At 44.8% G+C, this 19,410-nt stretch overlaps 1 protein-coding gene across 1 annotated transcript in view; it reads right to left on the reverse strand.

Annotated features, from left to right (window-relative positions):
• C1H14orf132 (chromosome 1 C14orf132 homolog) overlaps window positions 1–1,429 on the reverse strand; it is a 61,768-nt gene extending 60,339 nt beyond the window's left edge. Inside the window, exon 1 of the mRNA XM_038750451.1 lies at window positions 1,153–1,429. Coding sequence (XP_038606379.1) covers window positions 1,153–1,179 — 27 coding nt within the window. The 5' untranslated portion in view covers window positions 1,180–1,429. The remainder of the gene's footprint in view (window positions 1–1,152) is intronic.
• Window positions 1,430–19,410: the final 17,981 nt, after the last annotated feature.

The raw sequence follows: 19,410 nt of genomic DNA on the forward strand, positions 1-19,410 counted from the left end.
GATTGTTTCTGGGGGTCCTGGGGGATTTCCACGGCTTAGAGCAGTGCTTGGCACGTAGTAAGCGCTTAACAAATATCATCATCATTCATTGTCATTCATTCAATTGTATTTATTGAGCGCTTACTGGGTGCAGGGCACCATCATCATCGTTATGATGATTATTATTATATCCCCAGGATGGGTCCGGGCTCAGAGGAATGGGGGTGGTCCATCCTGGGGAGGGAGGGAAGGGGGCTTCTATGTCTCTGCTTGGGTGTTTAGGGCTGGGGGGCTTGGAGGAGGAATCAATCAATCAATCAATTGTATTTATTGAGCACTTACTGTGTGCAGAGCACTGTACTAAGCTCTTGGGAAGTCCAAGTTGGCAACATATAGAGACAGCCCCTACCCAACCGTGGGCTCACAGTCTAAAAGGGGGAGACAGAGAACAAAAGCAAACATACTAACAAAATAAAATCAATAGAATAGATAGGTACAAGTAAAATAAATAGATAAAGGGAGTAGGAAGGAGGAGGACAGTCCTGATCATCATCATCATCATCAATCGTATTTATTGAGCGCTTACTGTGTGCAGAGCACTGTACTAAGCGCTTGGGAAGTCCAAGTTGGCAACATATAGAGACAGCCCCTACCCAACCGTGGGCTCACAGTCTAAAAGGGGGAGACAGAGAACAAAACCAAACATACTAATAAATTAAATAGAATAGATAGGTACAAGTAAAATAAATAAATGGAGGAGGAAGGAGGAGGACAGTCCTGATCAGGTCCTGGGATCGGTCTTGTCGCCCCCACGACATAAGCGCTTAGTACAGTGCTCTGCACACAGTAAGCGCTCAATAAATACGATTGATGATGATTGCCCGGTCTCGCATTCATTCAACCGTATTTATTGAGCGCTCACTGTGTGGCGAGCACTGTACTAAGCGCTTGGAGCACGGGGGGGGGGGTCTTCGGGGGGCGCCGGGAAGGGGATCTCCGAGCATCACTCAGCCCCTCCTCCCCTAGAGCCACCGGACACACAACGCTTCCCGGAGGGGGGCTCTGGGAGGGAGAGCGCTCAGCCCAGTGCTCTGCACACAGTAAGCGCTCAATAAATAGGGATGGATGGAGGGGATGGGGGTGGGGGGGACCATCCCGGGCGGGGTGACCTACCTGAGCGGCCATAAAGGAGAGGTCCATGGTGCTGCTGCCGCTGTCCAGCGTGCGTCCGGGGGGAAAGGGGGGGCCGGGCCTGCCCCTGCAGTCCCGGAGGGCTGCCCGGAGGGGGAGGCGTCCTCCAGCCGGCTCCCGGCGCCGGGGGCCCAGGACCAGCGGCCTCCTCCCGGCTCCGGCTGGCTGGCTCTGGCCGTTGATTGGCTCAATCAGTCGTCTTTGTTGAGCGCTTGCTGTGTGCAGAGCACTGTACTAAGCGCTTGGGAAGGACAAGTTGGCAACATCCAGAGGCGGTCCCTACCCAACAGGGGGCTCACAGTCTAAAAGGTGGGAGGGGTGGTCCCGGAGGGCTCCCCGGCGGCGGCGGCGGCGGGGGGAGGCGGCCTCCCTCTCTCCCTCCCGGCCGTCCTGGCTTCCTCCTCCCCTCCCTGTCAATCAATCCTATTTATGGAGCGCTTACTGCGTGCAGAGCACTGGACTAAGCGCTTGGGAAGGACAAGTTGGCAACATAGAGAGACGGTCCCTACCCCACAGTGGGTCCCGGCGGCGCAGTCCTGGAGGGCTCCCGGGAGGGGGGGGGGGGGAGTCTCGGCTCAACACACATATACAACACACACCCACACTCACAAGACAAAGACACACAAGACAAAGATACACTCACACACCACCAACACACATACACACACACAGTCACACACCCACAACATCCGCACACACCCACAACACACACCCACACAACAGTCACACACCCACAACAATCAATCAATCAATCGATCGTATTTATTGAGCGCTTACTGTGTGCAGAGCACTGGACTAAGCGCTTGGGAAGTACAAGTTGGCAACATATAGAGTCCCTACCCAACAGTGGGCTCACAACACACATTCAAACATGCAACACACACACACACACACAACACACATACACTCACACGCACAACTCACACACATCCACAACACACATCCACAACACACACTCACACACACAAAACACACACACACACCCTCACAACACACACATCCACAACACAAACACACCCTCACAACACACATCCACAACACACACATCCACAGCACACACTCACACACACAAAACACACACACACCCTCACAACACACACATCCACAACACAAACACACCCTCACAACACACACATCCACAACACACACACTCACATATACACACACACTCACACACTCACAACACACACATCTACACACACACCACACACCACACATTTATTGAGTGAGCGCTCAATAAATACAATTGAATGAATATATGCTGCCGATTTGTACTTCCCAAGCGCTTAGTACAGTGCACTGCGCATAGTAAGCGCTCAATGAATATGAATGAATGAGGCATCAGGGAAAACCTCCTGCAGAATGCTGCCATTATCTCCTTCCATTAATTCAATCGTATTTATTGAGCGCTTACTGTGTGCAGAGCACTGTACTAAGCGCTTGGAAAGTACAAGTTGGCAACATATAGGGACGGTCCCTACCCAACAGTGGGCTCACAGTCTCATAGAAGCAGCGTGGCTCAGTGGCAAGGGCTTGGGAGTCCGAGGTCGTGGGTTCTAATCCCGCCTCCACCACTTGTCAGCTGTGTGACCTTGAGCAAGTCACTTCACTTCTCTGTGCCTCAGTTCCCTCATCTGTAAAATGGGGATTGACTGTGAGCCCCACGTGGGACAACCTGATTACCCTGTATCTCCCTCAGCGCATAGAACAGTGCTCGGCACATAGTGAGTGCTTAACAAATGCCATCATTATTATTATCGTACTGAGCCCTGACTGGATGCTGAGCATTAATTGTCTCCATTTGGTACTGAAGTGTACTTTCTCAAGCGCTTAGTACAGTGCTCCTCATGCAGCCAGCATTCAGTGCCCCACTGCTTAGAACAGTGCTTGGCACATAGTAAGCGCTTAACAAATGCCATCATTATTATTATTATTAAATATGATTGAATGAATTCCTTCAATCGTATTTACTGAGCACCATCTGCGTGCCGAGGGTTTCATTCCTTCAGTTGAATTGAGTGCTTACTGTGTGCCGAGCGTTAATTGTCTCTGTGGCCGATTTGTACTTCCCAAGCACTTAGTACAGTGCTCTGCACACAGCGCTCAATAAATATGAATGAATGAATGAATTCCTTCGATCGTATTTATTGAGCGCGTTGTAAGGCCTTGGGAGAGTCCAATAGAACTACAAACCTATTCCCTGCCCACAACGAGCTTACAGTCCAGAGAGGGAGGCAGACGTTAATTGAAATAAATAAATTACAGGTAATCATTCATTCCTTCATAATTATTGAGCCTTTACTGTGTGCAGAGCCCTGGTCTAAGCGCTTGGTAGAGGACGCTATCAGTCAGTCAGTCAATCGTATTTATTGAGCACTTACTGTGTGCAGAGTCCTGGTCTAAGCGCTTGGGAGAGGACACTACTTCAGTCTGTCTGTCAGTCCTATCCATGTCTGCTGTTCACCCAAGGAAGATGACACTTTGGATCAATCAATCAGTGGTATTTATTGAGTGCTTGCTCTATGCAGAGCACTCTGCCAAGTGCTTCCAACAGAATTTGGATGGAGATCTTACCCACCCACGTGGGTTAGGTTGAGCGGGCCAGCGGGTGATCATTTTAGAGTGAAACACTTCATACGTCACGCCCCAAAAATGGTCCTTCATTCAACAGTTGTATTTGCAGTCTGGACTGACTGGTGCTTTTCCATTTCCTCTGGTTCTGATGCTGTTTTCTCCCAGTTTATTTGCATGTATAACTTCCCATGGTCTTTCCAAAGATAATCCCAGAGAAGTAGCTAGTGGATAACACATAGGCCTGGGAGTGAGAGCGTCCTGGTTTCTAATCCTGGCTCCACCACTTGTGACCTTGGGAAAGTAATTTCACTTCTTTGTGCTTCTGTTACCTCATCTGCAAAATGACTGCTTGGATTCTGAACCCCTGGTGGGACACGGATTGTGTCCGACCTGATTTGCTTAAAACTACCCCAGTGCTGAGTACAAATACTAACAAAGTACTTAACAAATACTATAAAAAAAAAAGTATAAACAAAAAGTGGTTTTCCAATGAGGAGTACTTTATTGCTGGTAGGATTCTACCTGTGTGCCCTCCTGGACACCTATTCTAATGCACTGCCTTTCTGTTAACTCTTCTCTTCTTCCCTTTCCCTGCTGATTTCCACTGCACACCGAACCTTAATATCTTCTATCTCACCACTGAGCCCTTGGCCACATCCTTCCTCTGGCCTGGAACTCCCTCCTTCTTCAAACCATCAGTCTCCCCACCTTCAAAGCCTTATTAAAATCACATTTCCTCCAAGAGGCCTTCCCTGACTAAGCCCTCATTTCCCCTCTCCCTTCTGCATTGCCTATGAACTTGGATTTGTACCCTTTAAGCATTTGATATTTACCCTGCCCTCAGCCCCAAACCACTTAGAGGTATAACCATACTATATTTTAATGCCTGTCTCCCCCTCTAGACTAAAGGCTCATCTGGGGTGGGGAACATTTCTACCAACTCTATAGTATTGTAGTGTCCCAACTGCTTAGTAGAGTGCACACACTCATTCCATACCACCAATTAATCATTCCTAACTTTCCCCTTACAATCCTGACTTTCCCTTTAGTGATCTCTGGTTTCATTAATTTATTTCAGCCCTCTTTAACCAACTAGTACAATTTTCTGAAGTAATAAATCCCATGCGCTTACCACTTTCAGCGATTTGTTCATTTCTGAACCACTCGCCTTCAAGTCTTGATAGATGCTTCTCGTCTCGGTGTGGTGCTCACTGGGGAACAGCAATTCCATGCTAACTCTGTCCCTTCATGATGTTGTAGACTTCAGTGGCATTCCCTTTCAGATTTCTAGACTGTGAGCCCACTGTTGGGTAGGGACCGTCTCTATATGTTGCCAACTTGTACTTCCCAAGCGCTTAGTACAGTGCTCTGCACACAGTAAGTGCTCAATAAATACGATTGATTGATTTCCTCTTTCCAAGCTGATGGAATTTGCTGAATTAACCCACCTCCAACCACTATTCCATCCTGGTCCCCACCTAAGGATTTCACCTATCTTCTTATCTGAACTATCTTCAGTGCTGCTCCATTAACTAAATACATGCCACGTTCTAAGCATAATGAACGTGGAACGCAGTTCTAGATAGCGGCAGAATAATGTACTTTGGTTTGTTTTACATGTGGTCTTTCTGGCTACATCACAAATAGAATCAGTGACTTCTACCAGGTCAGTTGACGTTAACTATCTTCTGAGATGACAATCTCTCGGTGGTATTTGAGTGTTCACTATATGCAGGGCACTGTTCTAAACACTTGGGACATCACAGTACAGCAGAGTCGGTAGACACAAGTCCTGCCTTCAAAGGAGCTGCAAGAAATTGCTCAATCAATCAATTGTATTTTTTGAGCACTTACTGTGCGCAGAACACTGTAGTGAATGCTTGGGAGAGTACACTATAACAATATAACCATCATATTCCCTGCCCACATTGACCTTACAGTCTAGAGGGGGAGAACAGACATTAATATAAGTAAAACATGGATATAAACATAAGTGCTATAGGGCTGGGGGGGGGTGGCAGTAAGTAAAGGGAGCAAGTCAGGGCAACGTAGAAGGGAGTGGGAAAAGAAGAAATGAGGGATGAGTCAGGGAAGGCCTCTTGAAGGAGATGTGCCTTCAATAAGACTTTCAAGTGGCAGGGAGAGTAATTGTCAGATATGAAGAGGCCAGGCATTCCAGGCCATTGGCAGGACGTGGCTGAGAGGTCAAAAGCAAGATAGACGAGATCGAGGTACAGAGGGAAGGGGTTAGCATTAGAGGTGTGAAATGTGAGGGCTGGATGCAATAGGAGAGCAGTGAGGTGAAGTGGTAGCGGGCAAGGTGATTGAGTGCTTTAAAGCCAATGGTAAAGCAATTCTGTTAGTTGCGGAGTTGGATGGGCAACCACTGGAGATTCTTGAGGAATGGAGAGACATAGACTGAATGTTTTTGTAAAAAAAAAAAAGATCTGGGCAGCACAGTGAAGTATGGATTGCTCAGTTTTCACAGCTATATGGAGCTGTTTATATTCACTTTCGAATGAAGCTAGACATGTATCCAACTTCCAGAGGATATGGTGACTTTCTTGATTCATCTTATGATTCTTGACCTCTCATTACAGAGTTGAACTGTGTTTCCTAAATAATTTGGCAGCAGGGTTTAGCTGTCTTCTACTGCTAAAAATCTTAGCTGAAAACTGGGGGATGCCTAGTTGTAGATTAGTACGTAACCTCTTTTTGTTTTATGATATTTATTAAGTGCTCACTCCGTACCAAGCACTGTTCTAAGCACCAGGGTAAATACAAGGTAATCAGGTCGGACACAGTCCGTGTCCAACATAGGGCTCATAATCTTAATCCCCATTTTTCAGCTGAGGTAACTGAGGCACAGAGAAGTTGATTCATTCATTCAATGATATTTATTGAGTGCTTACTGTGTGCACAGCACTATACTAAATGCTTAGAAAGTACACTTCAGCAATAGAGACAATCCCTGCCCACACCCGACTTAAAGTCTAGAAGGGGGGAGACTGACATAAAAACAAGTAAACAGGCATTATTATAAATAAACAGAATGATAGATATACACACATCAAAACAAGTAAATCAGCATCAATATAAATGAATAAAATTATAGATATGTATTTCTATAGAGAAGCAGTGTAGCTCAGTGGAAAGAGCAATGAGCTTGGGAGTCAGAGGTCATGGGTTCTAATCCTGGCTCTGCCGCTTGTCAGCTGTGTGGCTTTGGGCAAGTCACTTAACTTCTCTGGGCCTCAGTTACCTCATCTGTAAAATGGGGATTAAGACTGTGAGCCCCACATGGGACAATCTGATCACCTTGTATTCCGCCCCCCAGCACTTAGAACAATGCTTTGCATATAGTAAGCGCTTAACAAATGTCATCATTATATATATACCCAAGTGCTGTGGGGCGGGGAGAGGGAGTGATTTGGGGTGATGCGGAAGGGAGGGGGAGCTGAGAAAAAGGAGGGCTTAGTCTAGGAGTCTGAAGTGACTTGCCCAAGGTCACAATGCAGACAAGTGGAGGAGCTAGAATTAGAACCCAGGTCCTTCTGACTTTGATGCCCGTGCTCTAAGCACTAGGCTATGCTGCTACCTGGGTCTTCTTCAGGCTGATTAATCGTCCACACTGCTTTCCTGATTCTGTAAAGCGGTCTTCTTATAATGTGCTTGCAGAGGATCATAATCATAAAGCACCTTCTGTAGGCCTGATTCAAGGGTTTTTGAGGATGCTTGGAGCTTGTCAAGTTGAAGAGATTTCCTGGAGGAAAAGCACTGCATTCTAGCACAATCTTAAAGGCTCCTTATTGTGTGTGCAAGAAGAGTTACCTAAAATAGGTTGAAAAAGCCAAAGAGTACTTGGCATCCATGATTTACTCAGTTTGATACAGGGAAAAGATTCAAACAAGGGGTCTTCAACTCTGACAAGACTGGCCAGATCCTTGTGGAGTTGCCTGAAATCCTGATAAATTTCTCATGGCAGCAAGGCCTGTTTTGTGGTTACCTATAGATCAATCAATCAGTCGCATTTGTCGATCACTTACTGAGTGCAGAGCACTGTACTAAGCGCTTGGGAGAGCTCAATGCAACAGCACTGGTAGACCTGTTCCCTGCCCACAGTGAGCTTGCAGTCTAGTGGGGGAAACAGATTTAATATAAATAAATGCATTGAATTACCAAACCCATATTTCAAAGTCTGTAAATATACCCTAGTTGATTAACTACAGGAATGACCTACTAAGCAAGGCAGTGGGCTTTCTATCCTGGAGATCTTTACACTCCATCCTGGATTATTGGCATGCTAAACTGCATGGATTGACCTTCTAGTTCAATGAAATTCGGGGTGAGCAGAGTCTCCAGTTGTGGTATAAATATGGTCAGCATTCCACTATTGGGTGTAATGGTGTTGAGGAATGATACTGCCAAGTGGGAAAGCAACAAGGCCTAGCAGAGAGAACAGGGGACTGGGGGTCAGAGGACCTGAGTTCTAACCCCCGCTCTGTTGCTTGCTGCTTGTGTGATCTGGGGCAACTCACTTAACTTCTCTGTGACTCAGTTTCCTCATCTGTTAAATGGTGATTAGTTCTCAGACTGCAAACCTCATGTGGAACAGGGATTGTGTCCAACCCGATTATCTTGTATCTACCCCAGAACTTAGTAAAGTGCTTGGAACATAAGTGCTTAATTCATACCATCTAGTAAAAAAAGACACAAAATGCCAAGCACTTCATTTTAGGCTTGCAGTTTCATCTCTTTCCTCAACACCTCTTATTCCTCCTTCCCCACAACCCATGTTTTTAACCACAGGAGAAAAATTAACAGAAAAATGAAGAATGATGGGGCATGATTCTTCCCATCATTCCCATCACTACCACTATCCCATCGCTATTTGGTAGAATCTCCCAAAGTTTGGCTCTTACTTTGGGAGAGCTGCTTACTCACCACCACAGTTTGGGGGCTGATGTTGATCTGTTGTCCACAGCTGATTGTTTATTGGTCAGCATGACTTGCAAACTCTAGGGGAATTATAGATAATAAAGTTATTGCACGTGCTTTCCCAGTGCTTAATACAATGTTCTGCACACAGTAAGCTCTTGATAAGCACTATTACTACTACTACTATTACTACTGCATGGTTATCATTTGCACAATAATTGGCTAGTATTATCTTCATATTGAGGCACAATTTCAATCTCATGCAGTGGGCCGCCTTAAAACAATCCCACTGTCTCTCTAACAAGTGGAAAGTTTCTAGAATTCACCTCCCAAGTGCTTTGTAAGTTCTCTGCCAAAGTAAGTGCTCAATAAATACGATTGAATGAATGAAATGGGAAAATAAATCTCCCCAAAACAGAACCATTTTGCATCTCAGTAGATGATGTTTCAAGATAAATATTTTCAATTAGGCTTGAAACAGTTGTTTTCCTAACCAGCGAGGGGATTACTGAACTAACTGAACCAAGCTAGCTTTCCTCCTCCCTTCAAAGCCCTACTGAGAGCTCACCTCCTCCAGGAGGCCTTCCCAGACTTAGCCCCCTCCTTCCTCTCCCCATCCCCCCCTGCCTTACCTCCTTCCCCTCCCCACAGCACCTTTATATATGTATATATGTTTGTATGTATTTATTACTCTATTTATTTTATTTGTACATATTTATTCTATTTATTTTATTTTGTTAATATGTTTTGTTTTGTTGTCTGTCTCCCCCTTCTAGACTGTGAGCCCACTGTTGGGTAGGGACCGTCTCTATATGTTGCCAACTTGTACTTCCCAAGCGCTTAGTACAGTGCTCTGCACACAGTAAGCACTCAATAAATACAATTGAATGAATGAATGAATGAATGATGCAGGGAAAAGATTCAAACAAGTGGTCTTCAACTCTGTGAAAGATACCAAATAGTGAAAGATATGGATGGGCAGAACAAACAGAATTATTTGCCATATCCCAGAGCAGCAGGATAAGGGGGGCACCCACCGACGCTTGAAGGTAGTAAATTTGAAATAAACAAAGGGAATGTTTTGTACAGCAGGCGACAAGAATCTGAAAGTCCCTGCCCAAGAGAAGCTGAGCAGGTCAGAAAGGACTGCATGTTCCAGAAGGGTTGTGAAGAATCTTCAGAAAATTTATGGATGTAAGATGGCACCATACTCACCTAATGAATGGATCAAAAGAAAGGCAACTATTCCGCTTTTCCTCCATGCATCCTTTGGCCACTGTTACACAGAAAAGCTGAACTGATAAGGGACATTGCTGTGGGTCAGTCTTCTCATCACCTTTCATTTCCCCCTTTCATTCCTTTATTCAGTCATTTTTATAAAGCACTTATTGTGTGCAGAGCGCTGTACTAAGTGCTTAGGAGAGCACAATATAACAATAAGCAGACACATTCTCTACTCATAACAAGCTTATAGTCTAGAGAGAGACAGACGTTAATATAAATTAATAAATTACAGATATGTACCTAAGTGCTGTGGGGCTGGGAGGGAGGGATGAATAAAGGGAGCAAGTCAGGGCGATGCAAAAGGGAGTGGGAGATAGAGGAAACGAGGGCTAAATCAGGGAAGGCCTCGTGGAGGAGATGTGCCTTCAATAAGCCTTCGAAGTGGGGGAAAATAATTGTTAGATTTGAGGGGGGGCGGGGAGTGCATTCCAGACCAGAGGCAGGTTGTGGGCAAGAGGTCAGTGGTGAGACAAACAAAAGAAGGATGCTCATTGAGGTGCCTGGGGCATGGATTCATTTTCTGAGTAAAAGAGTGTTAATTAGTACCCAGTAGGAAGGTTCTTGCAGGAGAATTAATAAGGGTGAGCAGGGATGAGAAGAGGAGAGAGTGAAATTGGAGGAGAGAAAAAATGCTGAGAGACGGTCCCAATGGAAATAATTCTGAACTAATGTAGTGCTGCTGCCCCACTGTAGGGATAAATTGCATTTTTAAATTGAAATTCATACTAGTGGCATGATTCCTACTCTGCCTCCCTCGGTTTCTGTTAAGGCTTCCTGTTGCTGGGTGGTTTCACAATGAAGTCAACAGGAGAGATTATATACACTCAGCTCTTTGGAAGGTCTCATTCATACGTATGTTAGTGTATTTCTGCCGTGTCCCTTTTCGGGTATCTTTGGGCTTTGCAACGGGCTTGAATCAATCGATCCATCAATGGTATTTATTGAGTGCTTACAATGTGCACTCAATAGAGAAGCAGCACATAGAGAGAGAAGCAGCGTGGCTCCGTGAAAAGAGCACAGGCTTTGGAGTCAGTGGTCATGGGTTCAAATCCCAGCTCTGCCAATTGTCAGCTGTGTGACTTTGTGCAAGTCACTTAACTTCCCTGTGCCTCAGTTACCTCATCTGTAAAATGGGGATTGACGGTGAGCCCCCTGTGGGACAACCTGATCACCTTGTAACCTCCCCAGTGCTTAGAACAGTGCTTTGCACATAGTAAGCGCTTAATAAATGCCATCATTATTATGTGCAGAGGACTGTGCTAAGCACTTGGGAGAGTATAGTGCAACAGAATTCAAAGACTTATTCCCTGCCCATAATAAGCTTGTAAGTGCCAGAAGGGCTCCTACTTCTTTTGATACTTTCCAGGGTAATTAGTCCCTTTGAATCTTTCCTGACAGCAAAGTTCGGTTCTTATTCAGACTCCACAAACTCACAACCTGAGGAATGGTGAATGGGGACAATGAGTGGCTCTCCTGTTCCCTGAGGGACCAACCAAACCCAAGGAGGAATTGACTGGCTGGAAAATAATTGATTCCCATACCCAGAAAAGGCCTCAAGGCTAGTCAGAACATCCCACACCCTGAAGCAGGTGAAAGACAACTCTCCAGGGTAGATGGATGGGTGGATGGATGGATGGATGGACAGATGGATTCCTCTCTCTTAGTGATAGAAATGCCACGGCCTCAACTGGAAGGCCGTTCCAGCAGTTTATCATCTTGCTAGTTCTCTTTTGTCTTAATTTAAATGCATTTCTTCCTGTTTGGTTAGGAACAACAGACTTACAGTCTAGAGACAAGGTTCCACCTAAGGTTAAATTTTCCATGTTTCTCAGTGAGAAATCCATGTGGCATGGGATCCAAAGTCCCACTGAAGCCTGGATAGATTTCGCCTCTTTCTTCCCTGAGTCTTCTTCTCTGTCAAATTCATTTTGGAGCAATGTCAGGATCTGTTCATTGTCTCTAGACTGTAAGCTCTCTGTGGGCAGGGAATATTCATTCATTCAATCGTATTTCTTGAGTGCTTACTGTGTGCAGAGCACTGTACTAAGCACTTGGGAAGTCCCAGTTGGCAACATATAGAGACAGTCTCTACCCAACAATGGGCTCACAGTCTAGAAGGGGGAGACAGACAACAAAACAAAACATATTAACAAAATAAAATAAATAGAATAGTAAATATATACAAGTAAAATAAATAGAGTAATAAATCTGTACAAATATATATACAGGTGCTGTGGGGAGGGGAAGGATATATCATACTCTCCCAATTAGTATAGGGTTCTGCACACAGTAAGCATTCATTAAATATGGCTGAACAAATCACAAAAACTGTTACTTAGTACAGGGTTCTGCACACAGTAAGCATTCATTAAATATGACTGAACAAATCACAAAAACTGCTTTGGGTTAATCACGTTGATGGGTACTCAGTGCGGCCAAATGTCTGACTTACTGACAAGAGGAGGGAGGAACAGTGTGGCTTAGTGGAAAGAACATGGGTCTGAGTCTCCAGAGGACTGGTTTCTGATTTCAGCTCTTCCCCTTGCCTGCTGCATGACTTTGCACAATCACTTAACTTCTCCGTGCTTCAGTTTTTGCATCTGTAAAATAGAAATTCAATTATGTGTTTTGCCTCCTGCTTAATAATAATGATGATGATGATGATGGTATTTTTTAAGCACTTACTATGTGCCAAGCTCTGTTCTAAGCGCTGGGGTAGGTACAAGGTAATCAGGTTGCCCCAAGTGGGGCTCACAGTCTTAATCCCCATTTTACAGCTGAGGTAACTGAGGCACAGATTAGTTAAGTGACTTGCCCAAAGTCACACAGCTATGTGGCAGAGTCGGGATTAGAACCTATGACCCCTAACTCCCAAACCCACGTTCTTGCCACTAACCCACACTGCTTCTCTATTAAGCCACGCTGCTTCTCTGCTTAGACTGAAAGACCCATGTGGATGCACTGAGATCCTTATATTTTATCTACCCATATGCTTATTACAGCATTTGGCACATGGTGAACACTTAACACATATATAATAATTATTATGAAGAGGAGTCCCAGGCTTTACATGTGCAGAGCGTGCTCGTGTGACACCCTGCACGTAGAGAGATCAGGAATGGACTCTTTTTATCTTCAACCATGATATTCCATAGTTCTGCCCCTGGGAGATTTCAGGCCCTTGCTAAGCTTTCTGGGTTACAGCACGATGCTGGGAAATGAGCTTTACTTACCAAACATGCAAATGTTTGAAGTAAACTTAGATGAAGGGGCTGGTCCAGGGACAGCTTCAGGGGTGAGAATTGTACACTCTGAAGTGAGAGTTCAAAGTGCCACCCCCAGCCCCTGCCCAACCCAGAGACATATATGGCATGTGGCTGTAAGACATCATCAAAGTGCACTGTTTCACTGTGTGGCAAAAGAGGTCTTCCCTGACTAACCCACTATTTCTTTTCTTCCATTCCTTTCTGCATCGTCCTGACTTGCTCCCTTTATTCATCCTTCCTCTGAGCCCCACAGCACTCCTAAAGATATCTATAATTTGTTTATATTAACATCTGTCTCCCCTATAACTGTAAGTTCATTGTGGGCAGGGAATATTTCTACTGTTTTATTGTACTCTCCCAAGTGCTTATTACAGTGTTCTGCACACAGTAAGCACTCAATAAATACAATTAACTGACTGACAGCTGCTACTGCCACCTCCCCGAAGCCCCCTGTTTTAGCACATCTAAGTCTTGAAAAGATTGGTTCTTCCAGCTCAGCTTTTGTCATCCCCCTTCCACTGCTTGGGTAACCCACCATTGCCCATTCCTCTCACAAGTACAGCAGAGATGGTTAACACAACCCACCTTCTCTAGAAAGACAGCAAACTCAAACAAAGCAGGTTGTACTTGTTTTAAAGACAGTGGGTAAGTAGCATGGCCTACTGGAAAAATCACGGGCCTGGGACTCTGAGGATCTAGGTTCTAATTCCAGCCCCTATCAATTGCTTGCTGTGTGACTTGGAGTAAATCACTTAATGTCTTTGTGCCTCAGTTTCCTCAATTGTAAAATGAGGATTACATACCCATTCTCCTTCCTACTTAGACTATGAGCCCCATGTGGGACAGGGACTATGTCCTGTCTAATTGACTTGAACCTACCCCAGTGCTTAGAACAGTGTTTGACACATAGTGAATACTTTACAAATACCATAAAAATGAAGTGGATGAGCACAGGTTGTAAATTGCCCAGCATCAAGCACAAGTGAAGTTGTTTAATAACAATAACAACAACAATAATAATAATATTTATTCTTACTATGGGCCAAACACTGGAGTATGTACAATGCAATCAGATAATCATAATAATAATAGTATTTAAATGCTTACTATGTGCCAAGTATTGTACTAAGTACTGGGGTAAATACAAGATAATCAGGTCCCATCTAGGACCCTCAGTTTAAGTAGGAGGGAGAACAGGTATTGAGTCCCCATTTTACAGATGAGGTAACTGAGGCACAGACAAGTGAGTTGGCCAAGGTCACACAGCAGACAAGTTTTGGAGCTGGGATTAGAACCCAGGTCCTCTGACTTCCAGACCCCACTAGACCAATAATAATAATAATGATGGCGTTTATTAAGTGCTTACTATGTGCAAAGCACTGTGTGCAAAGACCAAGCAGCTGCTTATATCAGATCAGGCATAGACTGTGAGCCCCATGTGGATCAGGGACTAAGGGGGAAGGAAGAACAGAAATTGAATCCCCATTATAAATGGGAGGCAACTGAGGCACAGTGAAGCGATTTACCCAAGGTTACAAGGCAAGTGACAGAGATAGGAAGAGAATCCAGGTCTGCTGACTCAGCCCCATCCTCTTTCCAGGAGGCCATGCAGATGACATTAAGCAGATCCCAGTAATTCCTTAATGTGCTTTCAATGTTTCTCCGAGGATAGCTCTGTCTTAGGGTAGTGGAACAGACATCGGTTAGAGAGTAGTTGGGCTGGCCAGATTTCTTAGGGGAAAATAAGAAATCCACTGTTGCTCTAGTTGTAATGTTATAGGTCTGACTAAAGCAGACATCTGAACCTTGTTATTGGGGTTGACTGGAGAGAACTTCAGTTTTATGTGTGTGTTTGGACTTTCTGTTAGAAGGATTGTTCACATAGGACTTATTCGGGAGGGCTTGTGGTTTCTGGTGGATTTTACATTCTGTCGATTGGCTTTGATTCCGCTCTTGTTTCTCCCTGTTCGCAGTAAGAGGGGCCATCTGGGCTGTATATTTCTCCTGGCAGAGGCACTAACTGTCCATTGCTAAGCCAAAGCCTGTTAGTACAGCACTCCATCATCAAGTAAGGACATTTCTAATGTGGAGTCAAACGAGGCCAAGCGCACAATTGGAGCTGTCCCTAGGCCCATGGAAGATTGTGAACCTCAAGAAAATGGCCTGGGATGGCAGTAATAACTGTGGTATTTGTTAAGAGCTTACTATGTGCTAGGCACTCTTCTAAGCACCAGAGAATATACAAGTTAATCATGTTGGACACAGTCCCTGTCCCACATCGGACTCACAGTCTTAATCCCCGTTTTACAGATGAGGGTAATTGAGGCCCGGAGAAGTAAAGTGATTTGCCCAAGATCACACAGCAGACAAGTGGCAGAGCCGGGAGTAGCTTCTCCAGCCCAGTCCTAATTGCATGCAAAAAATTGCTCTCTCAGGTTCACTCTATCTACCCCAGGAATTCTGGAAACACTCTCTTCGCCTTTCTTTTTTTATGACGTTTGTTAAGCAAACTAATCCGTCTTAAATCCCATTTTAATTGATGAAGTAACTGAGTCACAGGGAAGTGAAGTGACTTGCCCAGTGTAACGCAGCAGATAAGTGTATCTGTATAGCTGTAATTTATTTATACCAATGTCTATCATCCCCTCTGTACTGTAAATTCATTGTGGGCAGGGAATGTGTCCATTTATTGTTATATTGTACTCTCCCAAGTGCGCAGTACAGTACTCTGAACACAGTAAACACTCAGTGAATATGACTGACTAAGTGGCAGAGTTGAGATTTGAACCCAGGTCCTCCGACTCCCAGGCCCATCCTTTTTAGACTAAGGCATGCTGCTTCTCACAAAGCTATATCAACCCACTCCACAAGAGCTGAATCTCCAGCATCAACAAAGGTTAAATTCTTTCATTTTAGCCTGATCACAGCAAGCAGGTACTTCCGAACCGCCCCCAACTTCATCTTTTCTTTGGTGTTTTCTCAGAAGGAATCAGCCACTGTGTGACATCCAGAAGCCCCACAGAAAATACAAAACCTTCCAGGAACTTTTAATGAGATCTCCCCTGTAGAGGTGTCATAAGAAAGTTTTCTTTCCCAAGGCTCTAGGACACTTCCTGAAATGGCATTCTAATTTCCTGCTGTATTCCCTTCCTGGCATTTGGTGCCTGGGAAATCTTCCTGCAGTACTGTTTGTGTTGGCACACTGGATTTTTGCTTCGTCCTGAAGTGCTTAGAGCTTAGTGCAGTGTTTTCATTCATCATCATCAATCTCATTTCTTGAGCGCTTACTGTGTGCAGAGCACTGTACTAAGTGCTTGGGAAGTACAAGCTGGCAACATATAGAGACAGTCCCTACCCAACAGTGGGCTCACAGTCTAAAAGGGGGAGACAGAGAACAAAACCAAACATACTAACAAAATAAAATAAATAGAATAGAAATGTACAAGTAAAATAAATAGAGTAATAAATATGTACAAACATACATATATACAGGTGCTGTGGGGAAGGGAGTCAGTCATTCAGTCATTTATTGAGTGCTTACTGTGTGCAGAGCACTTTACTAAGTGCTTGGAAAGTACAATTCAGCAACAGAGACAATCCCTACCCAACAGTGGGTTCCCTTCTGCACATGTTAAGTGCTAAATAAATACTGTGACTACTCTGCACACAGTGGGAGCTTAATATTTACTATCCCATGAACCAATGAATGTAAAAGTCAAGGTATGGAGAGAAAAATACTGATAAACAATCATAAGCTAAGTGGTGATCCTAAGAAGGGGTAACTATCTTATTCTGGGCTGCAGAGTTGAGAGGAAGATTTTCACCACACATCTGTCTCCAGATAAAGTCATGGGGAAGATATATATGTGCCCCAAGATTAAGACACATGTTCAAAAGAGACAAGGGCACGAAAGAGCATTTTCCTTCACCACCTCCATTTTCCAAGTGATGTCCCAGGGGAGGGTTGAAACTCTATACTCTACTAGCTTTGCATGTCAGTTCAGTGGAAGTGCATTGGAATGTTTTATGTTTCTTTTATTTCCTAAGACTCTTGCCCTGAGTAATATATACATTTCAATATAAATAATGAATTGGATGAGCAACTAGGGATTTTCAAATCAGTTGAAATACAGTGAGAATGCTCTGCTCCAAAATGACTCTCTGTATGGTATTTGTTAAGGGCTTCCTATGGGCCAGACCCTGTACTAAGTGCTCTGCTAGATGCAAGGTAATCAGGTTGGAAAGAGTCCCAATCCCACATGGGGCTCACAGTCTGAATTTCTATTTTTTAGATGAGGTAACTGAGTCACAGAGAAGTGAAGTGACTTGCAAGGGCAAGTCACTTTCCAAGCTTGTGACAAGTCACTTTCCACTTGTACTTTCCAAGCACTTAGTAACGTGCTCTGCACACAGTAAGCACTCACTCCCTTGGTGACCTCATTCACTCCCATGGCTTCAACTATCATCTCAACGCTGATGACACCCAAATCTACATCTCTGTCCCTGCTCTCTCTCCCTCCCTCCAGGCTCGCATTTCCTCCTGCCTTCGGGACATCTTCATCTGGATGTCTGCCTGCCACCTAAAACTCAAAATGTCCAAGATTGAACTCCTTGTCTTCCCTCCCAAACCCTGCCCTCTCCCTTACTTTCCCATCACTATTGATGGCACTACCATCCTTCCCATCTCACAAGCCCGCAACCTTGGTGTCATCCTCGACTCCGCTCTCTCGTTCACCCCCACATCCAAGTTGTCACCAAAACCTGCCAGTCTCACCTCCACAACGTTGCCAAGATCCGCCCTTTCCTCTCTATCCAAACCACTACCCTGCTCATTCAAGCTCTCATCCTATCCCGTCTGGATTACTATATCAGCCTCCTCTCCGATCTCCCATCCTCCTGTCTTTCCCCACTTCAACCCATACTTCACGCTGCTGCCCGGATTGTCTTTGTCCAGAAACACTCTGTGCATGTTACTCCCCTCAAAATTCTCCAGTGGCTAACAATCAACCTACGCATCAGGTAGAAACTCCTCACCCTCGGCTTCAAGGCTGTCCATCACCTCGCCCCCTCCTACCTCACCTCCCTTCTCTCCTTCTACAGCCCAGCCCGCACCCTCCGCTCCTCTGCTGCTAATCTCCTCACCGTGCCTCGTTCTCGCCTGTCCCGCCGTCGACCCCCGGCCCATGTCATCCCCCCTGGCCTGGAATGCCCTCCCTCCACACATCTGCCAACCTAGCTCTCTTCCTCCCTTCAAGGCCCTACTGAGAGCTCACCTCCTCCAGGAGGCCTTCCCAGACTGAGCCCCCTCCTTCCTCTCCCCCTCTTCCTCCTCTCCATCCCCCCCCGCCTTACCTCCTTCCCCTACCCACAGCACCTGTATGTATATATATATATATATATATATATATATATGTTTGTATGTATTTATTACTCTATTCATTTTATTTGTACATATCTATTCTATTTATTTTATTTTGTTAATATGTTTTGTTCTCTGTCTCCCCCTTCTAGACTGTTGGGTAGAGACTGTCTCTATATGTTGCTAACTTGTACTTCCCAAGCACTTAGTACAGTGCTCTGCACACAGTATGCGCTCAATAAATACAATTGAATGAATGAATGAATGAATGAAAGGGCAGTGAGGAGGTCAGTACAGTAATCATAATTACTTAGTACAGTGCTCTGCACACAGTAAACGCTCAATAAATGCGATTGAATGAATGAATGAAGGATGGATAAGATATGTGCTTGGGTCAGTGTATTAGCAGTTTGGATGGAGAGGAAGAAGTGGATTTTATCGATTCTACAGTTAAACTGACAGGATTTGGTGACAGAATGAATATGAGGGATGAGAGACTGAATGAGAGAGATTAGGTGAGGATGACATCAAGGTTATGGGCTTGTGAGACCGAGGATGGTGGTGTCTTCATTCAGTCGTACTGAGCACTTACTGTGTGCAAAGCATTGTACTAATGGGAAAGTCTAGGGGAGGGCAGGGTTTCAGTGGGAAGAAGAGGAGTTCAACAGTTATAGCTGCATGCTGTCACAGTGGCATTATTTTTGAGAACTCATGGAAGAAAGGGGGAGTCTCTGACAACTGGAAAAAGGCAATGTTCCTTTTAAAAAAGGAGACAAATGACTCATTATAGCAGATGGGGGCCATTAGAACAAATCACTG

The sequence above is a fragment of the Tachyglossus aculeatus genome, chromosome 1, assembly GCF_015852505.1.
Source record: "Tachyglossus aculeatus isolate mTacAcu1 chromosome 1, mTacAcu1.pri, whole genome shotgun sequence".
In the NCBI taxonomy this organism is placed as follows: Eukaryota; Metazoa; Chordata; class Mammalia; order Monotremata; family Tachyglossidae; genus Tachyglossus; species Tachyglossus aculeatus.